General features: G+C 46.4%; 1 protein-coding gene across 2 annotated transcripts; it reads right to left on the reverse strand.

The window, feature by feature from the left end:
* Positions 1–6288: 6288 nt before the first annotated feature.
* On the reverse strand, positions 6289–16966 carry MRPS11 (mitochondrial ribosomal protein S11). Of its 2 annotated transcripts, XM_017882061.1 has the most exons (6): positions 16826–16966; positions 16581–16697; positions 11852–11950; positions 9280–9409; positions 7491–7556; positions 6289–6681 (listed from the first exon to the last, which is right to left on the reverse strand). In XM_017882061.1, exons 1-6 carry the CDS (start codon positions 16888–16890, stop codon positions 6574–6576), a joined length of 585 nt encoding a protein of 194 aa, XP_017737550.1. In that variant the 5' UTR covers positions 16891–16966; the 3' UTR covers positions 6289–6573. The 2 variants fall into 2 exon arrangements, with proteins under 2 accessions (XP_017737550.1, XP_017737551.1); XM_017882062.1 differs by lacking the exons at positions 16581–16697; positions 16826–16966 and adding an exon at positions 15460–15616.
* Positions 16967–16997: the final 31 nt, after the last annotated feature.

A 16997-nucleotide genomic window follows, 5' to 3' on the forward strand; every position in this document is an offset into this window, starting at 1 on the left:
ATTAGCAACTATACTATGCACAATGTTCTGCCCCACTCGTTTTCACTTAGCAAGCATCTTGGCGTGTTTCAGGGCTAACATTCCATTATACGGATGTACTGTATTGTAATTTAGCCCCCTATTGATGGACATTTAGGTTCCAATCTTTTACAGTACCTTCAAAAATATCTTTGCCTACTTGGTACACATGGGAAAGAAGATCCATAGCTTTGTGGTCCCATACTCAGTGGCCACATGTGGCTATTTCAAAGTAAATTAATTCAAATTAAATAGAATTTGAAACGCAGTTCCTGGTCACATTTTAAGAGCCATGTGGGACTAGTGGCTACCATTCTGGCAGGGAAGATATAGGGCATTTCTGTTGTGCAAGCAGTTCTAGTGGACAGTGATGCTGTCTCTATGTGGTACATTCCTAGAAGGGAATTACGAAACCACAGGTCTTTGCATCTTGTGTTGACAGATATTGCCAAATTTCCCTCTGAAGAAGCTCTAGGTATTTACCTTCCCCCAGTAAGAGCTGAGAGAGAGCACACGCTCTTTTGTTACAGAACAATTGGTGTAGAATGTTGGAAAGAACACGAAACATTCCCTGTGTACTGATTCCAAGGACATTTTGTTTCCATTGTCGGTGCTCACGTTGCTCGCATCAGACACTGCCGTTCCCAATTTACAATGGGCATGCCTGTCCCGGGGTCCCACACTGCTATCTCCCTCAGAGGGGAGATAGCCATCTGGCTGAAGTCTGCTTCTCCATAGCTCTAAGCCTCTTCTCGTCTCCTCTGCATACTCCGACTCTTGATTCATCATGGTGCAGGGCAAACTGCTGATCCCATTTATTTTCCATCACCACGAGACAGCCTTTACCAGAAAATTCAGCACCCTTGGCCCAACCTCTGTTTCTTCACCTCCCACTGTCTCTGACCCTCCTCCCTTTGGTGAATCATGACCTCCACGTGGCTAAACCTAAGGGGCACCTCATCTGGTAGAGTTCCTATCAGACTTCTGGACAGCAACCTGCACTCCAACTAAGCCCTTTGTCCTGCCTCCTTCACAGTCTCTCCTACTTGCATTTATGATCTTGGCCATCTTTTCCTTACTCTACAGTTTTCCTGGGTTGTCTCATCCCGCTATGGCATTGATTGGCATCTCTACATTTGGGGAATGATGCTAAGGCATTTAGCTTCTATGTCCTTGATTACTAGTAAGATTAAATATCATTTCACAGTTTTTGAGCTTTTGAAATTCTTCTGTTATAAAGTCAGGGTGGAAGCAGAGTAGATAATGGGTATTAGACAGATTCGAATCCACTTTCTGGCTCCTGTGGGGCTCTGGCCCCCAGAGGCTCTTCTGATTCTCCACACTCTGGGCATCTGTGTCCACGGCTGCTGCACTTTCATCGCCCCTCCCTTCCCACCATGGTCCCTACACCTTCAGTCTACTGAGGAAACACAGCGTCTCATCACCTTCATTTCCCCAGCACTGTGCACTCCCTCCCTACCTCCCACCCAGTGGACAGGGATAGGTGTCAGCATGCTCCCACCTCCTCAGCGCCTCCAGGGATATTGTTCCACCACCCCCATTTGACAGCCCTGCTCTTTTGAAGTGCGTACAATCTATTACTTCCGCCTTCCTGAACTCCTGGTCTGCTTCCTACACTGTGGGCCACTCCACCTTGTTTAGGGACTTTGAACCTCATAGACTTCTCTATCCTTCTCCCTGACATGCTCTTCCAGGCTTCAGCATCAAGGTAAGTTTCTTTGTCCACATAATTACTTGACTTAAACCTCAGTGACTTATAGTGCGACTATTTTAGACACCCATGTGCCTCACTTCCTCTCCTGTGAATGAGCTCTCTCTTGAATCTCTAACTCTGAAGTTCCTGTTGACCGCAGCTGTCTACACACCCACCTCCCTTTGTCCATCCCATCTGTGGAGCCTGCTCTTTATCCTTGGTGTGACTGCAAGTTTTTTTTGTTTTTTGTTTTTTTTTTGAGACCCAGTTTCACTCTTGTTGCCCAGGCTGGAGTGCACTGCAGCTTACTGCAACCTCTGCCTTCTCGGTTCAAGCGATTGTCCTGCCTCAGCCTCCCGAGTAGCTGGGATTACAGGCACCCGCCACCATGACCAGCTAATTTGTTGTATTTTTAGCAGAGATGGGTTTTCTCCATGTTGGTCAGATTGGTCTCAAACTCTCGACCTCAGGTGATCTGCCTGCCTCGGCCTCCCAAAGTGTTGGGATCACAGACGTGAGCCACTGTGCCTGGCCTGACTGCAAGTTTTAATGACCCCTTCCTTTCCCTGTAATCCTCTGGTAAGCTATTCTCTCTATCCAGTCTCCCTATCCAGTTCAAACTGCGTGACCCACCATGCCAACTCAGTGGGAACCGGGAACCTGATGACCTCTCACCCCTCAGACTTGCATGTGTTCTGAGCTCCTGAGGATGCTCATTCGCCCATGGTTCTTCTTGCATGCCTTCTCCTCCACAAAGACTTCCCTTCTGGCCCTGAAGCTGAGGGGATGGGTCTTTCACTCCAACGCCAATACCATTTGTGCCTCTTTTATGGAACTCCATTCTAACTCAGCCACATACCTGTCCTACCTCCTCAGAGTGTGAGCTCCAGAGTATGGACAGCTCCAGCTCCGTTCTCCCAGTGCCCGGCCTCCATGTTTGTGGCTAGCTCATGTTGGCTTAATTTGGTGATTGGATAATTTCTGCTTTGGCAAGAGATAGCTTCATCACCTTGGGCTGATAGTACTCAGATTTAAAAAGCAATGTGTCTTTCCAGAACAGGAGAAATGAGTAGAGAAAAAGAGTAAAGCCCAGCAGTAAGGTACATATGCATTTTTTTTTTTTTTAAAGAGACATGTCAGAGCCAGGTTGCAGGCAAATACAGTTGGGAAATGCTTTCTCCCAAGGTGCCAGTGAAATTCTGCTAGCATTCAGGGACTCTAGTGGTAAACAGGCTTATTTTGGCAGTGACCGTACATCTCGTTGTCAGGTGATAGCCTTGGCAGAAAGATGTGAAAACATCACGTCTATGCTGAAAGGAAAGAAATTGCATTTTTTTGCTGGTATAGGAGGATAGGCTTTCCTTATGTAGCCAGTCCTGTGCAGCCAGCTTTAGAAGCAAAACTGCAGATGCAACCATAGCAATAATCTGAGGCTGTGCTGCCAGAAGACAACAAAGTGTGTCACACAAGCTGACACCAACACCCTGCTTGTACAAATACTTGGGACCCACATGCTGGGCTTTGCATCTTTCCACCTGTGGGAAGTGCAAGCACACATTCCACCTGTTTCCTCAGGAAGGAGAGACCTGCTGCTGAGAGGGGCTGCGGCAGCAGGGACAGGGCAGTCCGGCATTTTAGGTAAATAATCACCGCCTAGATTGGTCAGCATTTGGTGAAGGGGCCTTTGTCTCTCACAGGGGTGGGAGGGTCAGTCTTTTAGAGGCCAAGACAAATGATTAAGAGACAGTACAGTTTAAGACAGCACCAGCTTTATTGGCCACTCAGAGCCTGGAAACAACACTGTGCACTGAGAGCTCACAATAAAGGAACGTGCATTTTCCAGTGCACAGTCAACAAGGTGGCCTCCCTTGTTGGTCCTGGGGTTGCGCCAGACATCCATTTCCGGGCCCAAGAACCATTGATCCTTAAGGGTCCTCTGTCCTGTCTGCGCATGTAGGCTCTGCTGGGCAGGATCTTCCTTTCCAAAGCCCTCTTGTGAGTAAAATGACATTTTTGAAACAATGGTGTGTGGATCAGGTGCAGTGGCTCACGCCTGTTATCCCAGCACTTTGGGAGACGGAGGTGGGAGGATTGCTTGAGACCAGGAGTTCAAGACCAGCCTGGGCGACATGGCAAGACACTGTCTCTACAAAAAATACAAAAATTATCTGGGTGTGGTAGCATGTGCCTGTAGTCCCAGATACTCAGGAGGCTGAAGCTGGAGGATCGCTTGAGCCCAGAAGTTTGAGACTGCAGTGAGCCATGGTTGTACCACTGCAATCCAGCCTGGGTGACAGAGCGAGACTCAAAAACCAAAACCAAAATAAAAACCTATGGTGTATGGAGGACTTTTAGGAGCCACAGAAGCCTCCTGTGCTTGCTATCCTCCAGGTGCCCCTCCAGATCACTCTGCAGCCTGGGAGGCTGAGCCTCCAAGTACCACAACAGTGAGTTCCCTTCCTTTTGGGATCAGCCAAGGGGGACCCCAGCAAGGGACTATAGGGTGGGAAGAGTCAGGCATTTCTTCCCTCTTCCTCAGGCCACGGTTTTGGCAGAGCTGTACTCTGCTGCTGTGGCAGCTCCTGCCAGGTTCTAGGAACTGTTCTTCCCCTGCCTCTTCTAGCCTAGGGTGGCAGCGGCTTTGTACTCCACCTTATTTCCTTAACCTTGCCCACGCCTCTGCAAAGAGCTTTCATTGAGCTTTTCTCTTAAATCTTGTGAGCTGTTTCCTGCTCAGGCCCTGACTGATGAACTGTCTGATTGCTATGGGCCCTCTGTCCACCAAACCATATCAAATCACAAAGTGTAATTTTTATTTTTTAATTTTTTTTGAGATGGAGTCTTGCTCTGTTGCCAGGCTGGAGTGCAGTGGCGCAGTCTTGGCTCACTGCAACCTCCGCCTTCTGGGTTTAAGCGATTCTCCTGCCTCAGCCTCCCAAGTAACTGGGATTATAGGCACCATGCCCAGCTAATTTTTGTATTTTTAGTAGAGATGGGGTTTCACCATGTTGGCCAGGCTGGTCTTGAACTCCTGACCTCATGATCCACCCGCCTTGGCCTCCCAAAATGCTGGGATTACAGGCGTGAGCCACCGCGCCCGGCACAAAGTGCAATTTTCAAACGCACCATGTTTTTATGCATTGTGTTTATACGTAGTTTTGTGGTGAAACGGTCTAATTCCTTCCGACAGTGGCTTTGATCCAAGAAGCCTCCGGTTGGGCTTCTTTGGTCACTGGTCACAAGATGACCTTCATAGGTCCTGCTAAAGATTAAAGAGAAGGCAGTAGGGAGGCATTTTTCCTTCTAAATTCAGGTCTTGGTTCATGATCTTCCTCCTTTCTTTGCCCTAACACAGCCTCTTGCCTATTTAAGGGGCAGCTGTGTCTTTTCCCATACTGAGTTCAGGCAGATCACAGTGCTTAGCTGGCTGGACGCAGAAGTAAAACCCCACAGTGCCTTCCCCTTCTGGTCAGCAGGCCCTTCCTGCACTCATCTGGGAGGAGCAGTGCTTTTGCGTACTTGACCACTCCTTCTCAGCTTCTGGTGATATTCTTACCTTTGGTCTTCTCTGCCTGTGGAAGAGGGGCCTCTCTGGTCGTGTCTCTAGAGCCTCCTCCTTTGGCTTCTGTGCCGTATCCAGGAACCCTAGCGCCCCAGCAGAGGAGCAGTCAGTCCTGCCTGGGGATCCTGAGTTGCGCCCCACTGCCAGCACAAGTTGATAAGGTTCCTTATCAACTTGCTTTCTGCACTTCTAGATTTGGGCTCTACTCAAGCCCATCCTGCCATGCACCCTATTTTCTAGAGAATCATCAGGTTTTTTTTTTTTTTTTTTGAGACAGAGTCTCGCTGTCACCTGGGCTTGAGTGCAGTGGCACGATGTCAGCTCACTGCAGCCTCCTCCTACTGGGTTCAAGCGATTTTCATGCCTCAGCCTCCAGAGTAGCTGGGATTACAGGCACACGCCACCATGCCTGGTTAATTTTTGTATTTTTGGTAGAGATGGGGCTTCACTATGTTGCCCAGGCTGGTCTCAAACTGGACTCAAGTGATTCACCCACCTTGGCCTCCCAAAGTGCTGGGGTTACAGGTGTGAGCCACCGCTCCTGGCCAAGAATCATGTTTTACACAACTCTACCCTCCCCGCTTTTAGGGCACTCTCTCGTTAGTGCTGGGACTGCTGAAGCCCATGGAGTGTAAACGATGACTGCCACTTTAGTGTGGGGAGTCTGACTGTCCACTTGTAGAAAATCCTGTGTTTAGGGCTAACTTTAAACATGCCCATAATGGTGAAATCTATCAGAATCCAGAGGTAGGTGGCAAAAAGCTCTCAATCTGGGCCAAATTACAAGTCATTAATAAGAAAAGTTACTAGGATTAGCTCTGGAAATCTTGGGTAAGGGGCTAGAGAAGAAATATCTGAAACCAAAGGTGTCTGGTAAATAGCAACTCACATTGACATTTTAACCCTTTCATCCAAGGTCTCACCTCTAATCACACTCTGTTTTTCAGGAGGAAGTAGGAATTATGTAACTCTGAAACAAAAATCTCAGAATTACGACAGATGGTACAGATATTTATTTTCTCTGAGCAGAGGCTGGGCCTAGGCCACGGCTGCCCCTGTAGCTCCCCTCTTGTAAGAGATGCAAAGCTTACTTCTGGGCACACCCATCTCCAGCTGGAGATGCAAGCAAAGGCCACTGTGTAAGGAGGCAAAGCTCTCCCTTACTGTTTGAAGGATCTCTAACAAGCATATTCTGGAGAGAGCTCTGACAGGGAGCATTTTACAAGGTCCCACTGGAGCTGAGTCTTGAGGTCAGGTCCAAGTGCAGGCTTCCTTCCCATCACAGCCTCCGAGCCTTCCTGGGGCGGCAGCCGTTGTGCGGGATTGGGGTGTTGTCTGTGATTGAGATCACTTCCAGGCCCCCCATGGTCAGTCCGTGGATGGCAGACTGGAAGGAGCAGAAAGAAAAGTAGAATGGCATGGTCCCAGAAATGATGATCCAGTGTTTCCAGGCAGGGTTCGGAGAGGGACAGGGTCGGGTAGAGAAGGGAAGGGAGGGGTGAGATGCCCACTGGCTTTGATACCTATAATCCCAATCCTATTCTACTCTCACAAACGTCTCCACCCAAACCCTTTAGCCAGGTTTTCACTGTCCCCCTCTCAAATCATACCCACCACTTTCCACATTGTGCTTTACAGTCTGAACAAAGACTTCCTGTAGATCTTGGCACACCTTGGGTATCATACTTCTGTAGCTTATTTAGGCAGTTTTCTCTGCCTGCAATGTCCCCCACCACCCGCTGTGCCTCCACCTCCCTAATACCTCATTATTCCTGCAAAGTCAGAGAGATGTCACCTCTTTGAGGAAGCTAAAGATTATCTGTGCTAACGATCATCAGGAAAGATTATCCTTGCTAGGTACAGGATCCCCTGATGGGCTCCCAGCACTCTGGCACATGCTTTACCACTGCACTCACCAGTCTGTCCTGAGGCATTTGTGACAGTTCCCCCAGGAACCACCTTCAAATTCCCAGTGCGTGGCACACAGCAGGCACTCAGTGAGTGTCTGAGAATTATACTAAGTGATCTAGGCTTGCTCTGAGGGGCTTAGTCGATTATAGAAACAACAGACGGGAACTTCAAGCAAACATGGAAATCCACTAAAGAGTGTTTTCTAATCTCTCTGTACTCTGCTCTCAAGCCCCAGATTCTCACTTACTAGGAGGCACACACACTACGGAAATCACTGTAGCTTACCAAGCGTCCTGGCCCCAGGCCTTTCACCACAACTCGGATATGGGTCACACCCTTTTGTGTAGCTTTCTGCAGAGAAGCAATGAGTGGTTAGTGCCCCGGAGAGAGAACTACTGCATCCAAATCTCTTGTTACTGCCTCCTAGAGCAAGGGGGGGTATGAGCTCAGGGAAAGGGCACCCAGAGAAGTAAACAGGGAGGCAAAGGGCAGATGGCTATAGTGGAGGACAAGCGCCAGCAGAGAACACAGAATTTGGCAGGTTGCAGAATTCACGTGACTGTGATCTGTTTAGCCTAGGACAGCACTGCCACCTAATGGAGATTTCTAAATATTGCTCAGGTTTTTCTCAGGTGGGCACATGCAGAATTTCAGACCATGAGGCACCACCCTAGGCTTCAAGGCTGAACCTAAATACCCACTTCAAAAGTATTGTTTAAAATCTCTAAGTAGTTATAGTTGAAATTTTCTTTCTTGATAATAAAGGCAGTTCATTACAAAAATGGGAAAATACACAGAACTCACTCATGACCCACCATGCAGAAGCCACTGTGAACACTGACGTACTTCTTTTCATAGTATATGATCCATCCATGGTTGGGCATTTACAGCATTTTGATTTCTGATGATAGTACATGCAATCAATATTTTGGGGTGCCTTGCCTTGTTTGAAGGTCAAGGTTTTCCTTCAGGAAATACATCCAGTTTGGCAGTCTGAACATTTGTAAGGCCTGTGCTATAGTAGAAATTGTGCAGGCTTTGGTCCCAGACCAATCTGGATTCCGATGAGTGAACTGAATCGGTGCATGGCTCTGGGCAAGTCACACACTCTGAATCTCAAATGGCTTATGAAAATGTGGGTAATTCTGAGGGTCTTTGAAGATTCAAGATAATAAATGTAAAGTGTCTGGCACATGTAGATGCTCAATAACTATACCAATAGCAGCACCTTGCCAATTTACCTCTAAAAAAGGTCTACAACAGTTCATAATGGAACTGGTATCGTATGAGTCCTCACGATACTATATCCTCTCCAAATAGACTATCGTATCTCCCCCAACCCCAAACCATGGGTCTTTATTTTTATTTTTTTTCTTGAGATGGAGTCTGGCTCTGTCACCAGGCTGGAGTATAGTGGCGTGATCTTGACTCACTGCAACCTCCGCTTCCCGGGTTCAAGTGATTCTCAGCCTCCTGAGTACCTGCGACTACAGGCGCGCACCACCATATCCAGCTAATTTTTCTATTTTTAGTAGAGACGGGGTTTCACCATGTTGGCCAGGATGGTCTCAATCTCTTCGCCTGCCTTGGCCTCCCAAAGTGCTGGGATTACAACTGTGAGCCACCACGCCCAGCCTATTTTTAATTTTTTTTGGAGATAGGGTCTCTCTGTTGCCCAGGGTGAGATCATAGCTCACTGCAGCTTCAAGCTCTTGGGCTCAAGCCATCCAGCCTCAGCCTCCCAAGTAGCTGGAACTACAGGCAGGTGCCACCCCACCTGGCTAATGGTTTTTAAATTGAGGGGTCTTTGGTTCTCAAGCCTTTGGTATCTTGGCTCTTACATCCCAGAATGAACGAATAGGGGCTTCACCTCTAATGAAGCTGAGAGAAAGAAAAAAGAGGAGTCTTTCACATAAACCTTTTCAAACCAGTGCCCCAATGTCAGGGCATGTAAGCTGCCATGACAAACCCTTGCTTCTGAATGGGTAGTATAATGAGGATTCTCCACTCAGTGATGAGCTATGCAGAAAGCAAACACACACTACAGAGGGAAGCCGAAGGAACACACACTTACCGCCGCTGCGGCTATGCCTGCTGTCTGTGCTGCAATGCCTGTGCCCTTCTTGGCATTCTTAAATCCCTCTGTGCCACAGGAAGCACGGGCAAGGGGCTCATTACTGGCAGAGACTACCTGGATCTGTGTGCTGAGAAAAGCAGAAGAAACACACAGGATACAACTCTTCTTTAGGGAAATAAGAGAGAGCTAATCTATGCCCCTAGAAGCCTGGGTGAGAAAGAAAAAGGAATTCAGTTGCTTCTACTTTGAGCTTATCAGATGAACATGTTTTGAACTCCTACAAGAAGTATCAGGAAAGGTCAAAATTCTCCCCTAAACCTGACTGAAAACTGGTAAGTCACATAATCTAAAGGGCGCTCCATAATCTGAGAGTAGTTATAAGCATCACCCAGAAAATGACTTTATTGGGGAAAGTTTTAAATATACACAAAAGTGAAGAGAAAAACATATGAAATCTGATGGACCCATCAACCAGCTTCAATTGTCAACTCATATCCAATTCAGTTTCATTTATAAACCTTGTTCCCACCCCACTCCCCTCACCAATGGATTATTTTGAAGCAAATCCCAGACCTATCATTTCGTCTGTAAATATTTCAGTGTATAGCTCTAGAAGGACTCTTAAAAAAATATTAGCAACATTACCATATTGGATGCGTTTTTTGTATAGCTCTAAAAGGACTCTTAAAAAAATATTAGCAACATTACCATATTGGATGCTTTTTTTTTTTTTTTTTTTTTGAGACGGAATTTTGCTCTTGTTGCCCAGGCTGGAGTGCAATGGCATGATCTTGGCTCACAGCAACCTCTGCCTCCCGGGTTCAAGCGATTCTTCTGCCTCAGCCTCCAGAGTAGCTGGGATTACAGGCATGCGCCACCACACCCGGCTAATTTTGTATTTTTAGTAGAGACAGGGTTTCTCCATGTTGGTCAGACCGGTCTTGAACTCCCGACCTTAGGTGATCTCCCCACCTTGGCCTCCCAAAGTGCTGGGATTACAGGCATGAGCCACTGTGCCTGGCCTCATATTGGATACTTTTGATGCTTATGACACTGTATTTCATGATCAAAAATTATTTTAAACAAGTAAAACTTTTCTCTTTTTTTAAAATTTTTTTTGTGAGACAGGGTCTCACTCTGTCGCCCAGGCTGGAAGTGTAGTGGCATGATCACAGGTCACTGCAGCCTCCAATTCCTGGGCTCAAGCCATCCTCCCACCTCAGCCTCCCGAGTAGCTGGGACTACAGGTGCATGTCATCACGCCCAGCTAATTTTTGTATTTTTGTAGAGACTGGGTCTCACTATGTTCCCCAGGCTGGTCTTAAATTCCTGGCCTCAAGTGATCCTCCCAAAGTGCTGGGATTATAGGTGTGAGCCACTGCATCCACCCACACCTTTTTCCTAATCGTCTCTAATAAGTTAACTTATTAATACAATTAAGATTATGCCTTAAGAAATCCTCAGATATGCTTTCGATTTCCCCTTTAGTCATCATCATCCTATTTCTGGTCTGGAGAGCTCTGAGAGCTCACAGAAGGAGGCAGGAGAAGTGACTAAAGGGGAGGCCTGCTGGAGTCAGCCCTGAGCTTGGGTCATCCGCTTGTTATCCTGGCTATGGCTCTGCCATTCCCCCTACCAGAGTTTCTAGAGTTTTCCATACTGAATAGATGCATAATTGCTTGTCTCTGTGACAGCCTAAACAGTGCTGTACAGAGTAGACCATAGACACTTAAATGCAGAGTTAGCCTATGTCCTTATTAGCCTGAAAGGGGGAAAAAAAGGAAATCCAGTTGCTGTCACTTTACGTTTATCTGACAAATGCTGAAATGAATCCTAGAGCATTTCATCTGTGCCACACAATTTAGCCCATGACTCTAGTCTCTTGTGCTGGTCTCTAAATTGCTGGGTGGGTTGGCTGTGACCAAATACTGATCTCATTTCCAAGTGGGGGCCAACCTGCAAAGTTGTCACTAATACCAGAAATGCTTCTGTTGCCAGCATATGTTTAGGAATTCCCTTGGCACTGCCCCCGTCCGTAAGCCACACAAGAACACTAGTCTTGTCACTTTAAACTCACCATCCACATTTAGCTCTACAAGGCGGAGGCCAGTGCACAGTGGCCCACAGTAAGGACAATATCTATTTACACGTTTAGATTCTGGTTAGTGTATTAATAAATCATATTAATATCTTGAATCATATTTCTTTTAATTTATATATCATCCATTCCCTATCAGCAACACTTAATAAACACCTTCATGGTGGGACCATATGCCCCTAATACACTTCTTCCAACTATTGAGCAAAACTATTCTCAAGGAAAGCAAAGAAATCTTGTAACTAGGAAATGCCCACCCTATTTCACATTTTGACGAAACCTGAATAAGCTTTGTAAAGACAGCAGGTGGTTCCTCAAATGGGGAGGAAGATGCTGCTCTACACTGGTGCCATCATGCAGCACTTAGCACCCTCACTTCTACCCCAGGGTATTCAGGGCCAAGCTTGACTTTCCCTTTGAAGCAGAAAGAATCTCATGCTAGAATGGCCCAGTGTTTCCCTTCCCACTTACTTGTTGTAGGATGCTTTAATGTGTGCGATTGGGATCTCCTCAAATTTCTTTCCCGCCCACCTCAGAGAGCTCTCCTCTCCTGGAATGGGAGGGTAAATGCTGCAATTAGAAGAAAGATTTTATTTAAAATTGTCTCAACTTTTTATAAGTCAAAGAAATACAACACATGGTTAAAAAACAACAGCTCTCTGCCCTCTGCTGCTTCTGAAGTGGCTGCCCCCACCATTCCTTTTCAGTCCTTCTGGTGCTACCACTTCATCTGTGACTGCTGTGCTTATGAGGCTGTTTCTTGACTTGTTGACTTCAGACACATCTAGGGACTTTCTGCTATGAGAAGATATTTTAATTCATACTCCCCATCTTCCTTGTCCCTGCTAGTATGCCCATATCGTTATTTTCAGATCTTTTGTAGGTTCCTCTTCTCACAATTTAAAAAATACAGTCAAACCTGTTTCTTGTTTCATCAACCATAGACAATATCTGGACTCTACTTTATAAAAAATGAGACAAAAATAATACTCATATCATTACCATTAAAAAAAATCCAGAATCCCCTGGGATAAAGGACAGCAAACTTTTTCTGTAAAGGGCCAGATAGTAAATATATTAGGCTTTGCGGGCCAACAGGTCTCTGTCCCAATTACTAAACTCTTCCACTATATCCCAAAAACAGGTATAGACAACAGTAAATTAATAGGCTGTGTTCCAATAAAACTTTACTTAGAAAAACAGGCAACTGGCCAGATTTGCCCAGTGAACCAGTTTGCCAACCTCTACCCTAGACCAGTGGTTTTCAATGCAGGCTGAACATCGGTCAGCTGTGAAGCATACAGATGTTTAAGCTTCACCCTGGACTTCTGATTGGGGTCTGGAAATCTATGTTTCAAATGTCCCAATAGAATCAGATGTGAACACATTGTCTTGCGTTCAAGATCTTCCACTGTCTTAGTCCAAGCTGTTTTCTGGCTATTTCTAGCTAAAGTACTCTTTATTTTCAGATGGCAAAAATTAGGTACCAATAGGGAAATAGGGTTAGTAAGAGAAGCCAAGTCTTGGACCTAGGAGATCTGTCTCAGTCTAGAGCTTTCCTCACCAAGCTGTGATTTTTTTTTTTTTTTGATACGGAGTCTCGCTCTGTCGCCCGGGCTGGAGTGCAGTGGCTGGATCTCAGCTCACTGCAAGCTCCGCCTCCCGTGTTTATGTCATTCTCCTGCCTCAGCCTCCCGAAGCTGTGATTTTTAAAATTTGAACACACACAACCATCCTTCAGCAATGGAGCTGGAAATAAACTTGCTGTTCCACTAGGCCTACACACATAAATCAGATTCATGTTTGTACCCACCACAGCCACTTGAAATACAATAGATTCCATTTTAGAAATTATATTATAATCTGAGGGTTACTCTCACCCCAGCCCTACCTGCTTTTCTAGAGGTATTTTAAAAGGCAAAACAAAAACACACTGGTATTCAAAGGTTACAAGTATATTCTTTCCTGTGGGTTTGACCTTATAAGTGATTAGAACTGCCTGGCAATCGTACAGCACATCCCCAGTTCAATTATCCTTCCATTCTCCTAGATGACTCTTTTATACCTTCTTTTGTCTCCCCTAACCTCCAACTCCCTGTTTCCTCATTGCTGAGTGGATGACCTCCACGGGTGAATAGAAGCAATCAGACTTTCTTCCAGCTCCCGCTACCGAACATCTGTGCCCACAGCCTTGGTGCTCTCTCCTGTTACAGTGCTCCACTTGTGTATTAGCCCCTGAAGGACACTGTTCCCACAATGTCCCCACTCCAGTATCACTTGTTTTTTCCCCTGTATACTGCACTACTCCCAATGGCAAAACATATTGTTATGTTCCAAACTGAAGAAATAACAAAACAACCCTCCAAAACCTCTTGAACCCACCTCCTGGGAGCTACTGTCCATTTCTCTATTCCCTTAGAGCAGAGCCCTCTTAAGGAACTTTAAGGTACTGACTATACTTGCTGTTTCTTCCTGTCCTCTGCCTCTATTCTCCCTGAACCCATTTCAATCAGATATGAGCCCCTACTATTCCACCAAAAATGCTTTAATCCGACTAACTCCACATTGCTAAATACAATACACAATTCTGTTATTGATCTAGCAACCTATCACATCAGCAGCATTTGACACAGTGATCTCCCCACTTTGAGCCAAATTAAAAAACAAATGATCTCTCTTGGTTTTCCTATTTTATCTCTCTGGAAGTTCCTTGTCTCTTCTGATGGTTCTTCCTAGTCTTCCAAATCTCTAAATGTGAGAGTGCTCCAGGGTTCAATCCTTGAACCTCTTCTCTTCATCTACATTTATGCTATTAATGATTTTGTCATCTCATGGTTTAAATATCTCTATGATGTCTCCCAACTGTATATCTCTAGCTAAAATCTGTCCCTTGAACTCCATTTCTTTTCTTTTTTTTTTTTTTTTGAGATGGAGTCTCGCCGAGGTTGGAGTGCAGTGGCACGATCTTGGCTCACTGCAACCTCCGCCTCCCAGGTTCAAGCGATTCTCCTGCCTCAGTGTCCTGGGTAGTTGGGATTACAGACTCGTGCCACCACACCTGGCTAATTTTTGTATTTTTAGTAGAGACGGGGTTTCACCATGTTGGTCAGGCTGGTCTCAAACTCCTGACCTGGTGATCTGCCTGCTTCGGTCTCCCAAAGTGCTGGGATTATAGATGTGAGCCACCACACCCGGCCCTTGAGCTCCATTTCTAATGGTCTACATTGTATCTCCACTTGAATGTTTATTAAGCATCTCAACAACCCCCATCCAAACTCCTGCAGTCTTCCTCATCTTGATGACAACTCCATCTTTCCAGTTGTTTAGCCCAAAAAATTTTGGAGTCTTCCTTCGCTCCTCTCTTTTTCTCACACTGTATATTAACAAATCCTGCTTGTTCTACCTTCAAAATATGTCAGACCATTTATAATACCTCCATGGCAATAACCATGATTCAAGCCACCATCATTTCTTGTCTAGATTATTTCAATAGTCTTCTAACTGCTTAGAGGACTCTTCCCAGCGTCCATTCTTGCTCTCCTATGGTTTAATATCAACACAGCAGCCAAAGGGCTTACAAGATCTTGTCAGCAAGATCATGTCAACCCTTTATTCAGCAATTTCCATTGGCCTCCCATCTCATTCAGAGTAAAAGCTGAAGTCCTCACAGTGGCCGACAAGGTCCTACAGAATGTGGCTATGCAGGCCTGTTGGACCCCCATCTCCCCTTTCCAACCGTTATACTCCTACATTTTACTTGTTTTCTATTTACTGTCTTCTACCCACTGGAATTTAAGTTTTATGAGGGCAGGGCTTTTTGTCTGTTTGGTCAGGGATATATCCCCAATACTCTGAACAGTGCCTGGCATTGTTTAAGAAATGACTACAACAGAATCTTGGTTTAGATCCTTTCAGCAGCTCCTCACTGCCTTCAGTGGAGACAGTGTAAAAGCTCCAGTGTGACAGACAAGACCCTTGACATTCTGATTCCTTCTTGTCTTGTTGGCCTCATCTGCCATCACATACACACCTGAACACACCATGATTTTCATACCACATGCCTTTACACAGATGGTTACCTTTGTCTCCAGTGACCCACTTCAACTTGTCCAGATGAACTCCCATTCGCTTCTGAGCTCCATGTTCTTTTCTCCATGGTCTTGCCTGATTTCCTCAGGAATGAGACACTTATTCTGTTTTTTTTTTGTTTTTTTCCTTTGAGACAGAGTCTCAATCTGTCACCCAGGCTGGAGTACAGTGGCGTGTACTTGACTCACTGCAACCTCCGCCCCCCGGGTTCATGTGATTCTCCTGCCTCAGCCTCCTGAGTGGCTGGGATTACAGGTGCCAGCCATCACGCCTGGCTAGTTTTTGTATTTTTAGTGGAGATGGGGTTTTGCCATGTTGGCCAGGCTAATCTCGATCTCCCGACCTCAAGTGATTCGCCCACCTTGGTCTCCTAAAGTGCTGGGATTAAAGGCATGAGCTACTGCACCCGGCCAGGAGTTAGGCACTTACGTTTTCATACTTCCAAAGAATGCTTACCTCTGTTATACTATTGAGCAAATTATGGTGAAAATGTTTGCATGTATGTCTTCCCTCAAAGACTATGAACTACCTGTGGGGAGGAATGATCTTTTGTATCTGTATTCACGGCACCTAGCATGGTGTCTCACTCATAGTAGATTCTTGGTAAATGTTTGCTAAATGGATGTGAAGTTAAGTGGATGTGTACAGAGCACACAGAGGTGGTGGCACTGGTGGGAAGCAAGATGCCAGTTCCTAGGGCTGAGCACAAAACACACCCTGGACCATCTGTAAGATGTGCAGGAGCATCTGTTCCATCGCTAGCGCCCTCCACCTCCCCATTTTGTGTTGGAGGCAGGGAAGGTTGTTAGTCTGAAGAGATCTCCATCTCAGAAGGAAAGAACGCTGATACATGTTATGGACATCTCACATTCACTCATTGATTTAACGAATGTTCACTGAACGTTTACTCTGTACCACGGCTCATCTGATTCTCACCACCTCTCTCAGCATTATCCGCATTTTTAGATGAGAAGGCTGAGGCTCAGATTTATTTGCAGAAGGTCCCACGGATAGCAAGTGACAGAGCTGAAAATTCACTGGTTCTGACTCTGGAGTCGGGCAAGAGGCAGGGGTTGCGGGTCTCCAGAGGGCTGGTCCAAGTGGGGCTCACCTGAACCTGGTGTGGCTGGGAGCCGCCGCCTTCTCTTCAACTTTCTGCTTGGCTGCAGCGTCTTGGAGCTGCCGGGCGTCTGTGTGGATTGTCCGGGCTGGCGTCCTGGCCACGACCCTGCCGGGAAGAAAAGCTCGGTGAGGACCACGACCTAACGGTCACTGGGGCCCGGGTGGCTCAAGGGACACGAGTAGGAGCATAGCCCTGGAGGTGGCGGTGGGTTCGAGAGGGCAGTCATTTGTTACCGGGTTGTCTGGGGCCAAGTCCAGGACCGCAAGAGCCACGACCCCACGTTTCTTACAGCCTGCATGACTTGAATTGACCCCAGTCAGCTTCCGTCGGCAGCGTCAGTCATAGCTGCGCCGGCGCCGGTACCATGAGTGTCGGGGAGGAGACAGAAGGGAAAGTCATCATACT

The sequence above is a fragment of the Rhinopithecus bieti genome, unplaced genomic scaffold (genome assembly GCF_001698545.2).
Source record: "Rhinopithecus bieti isolate Rb0 unplaced genomic scaffold, ASM169854v2 scaffold_12070, whole genome shotgun sequence".
NCBI lineage: Eukaryota > Metazoa > Chordata > Mammalia > Primates > Cercopithecidae > Rhinopithecus > Rhinopithecus bieti.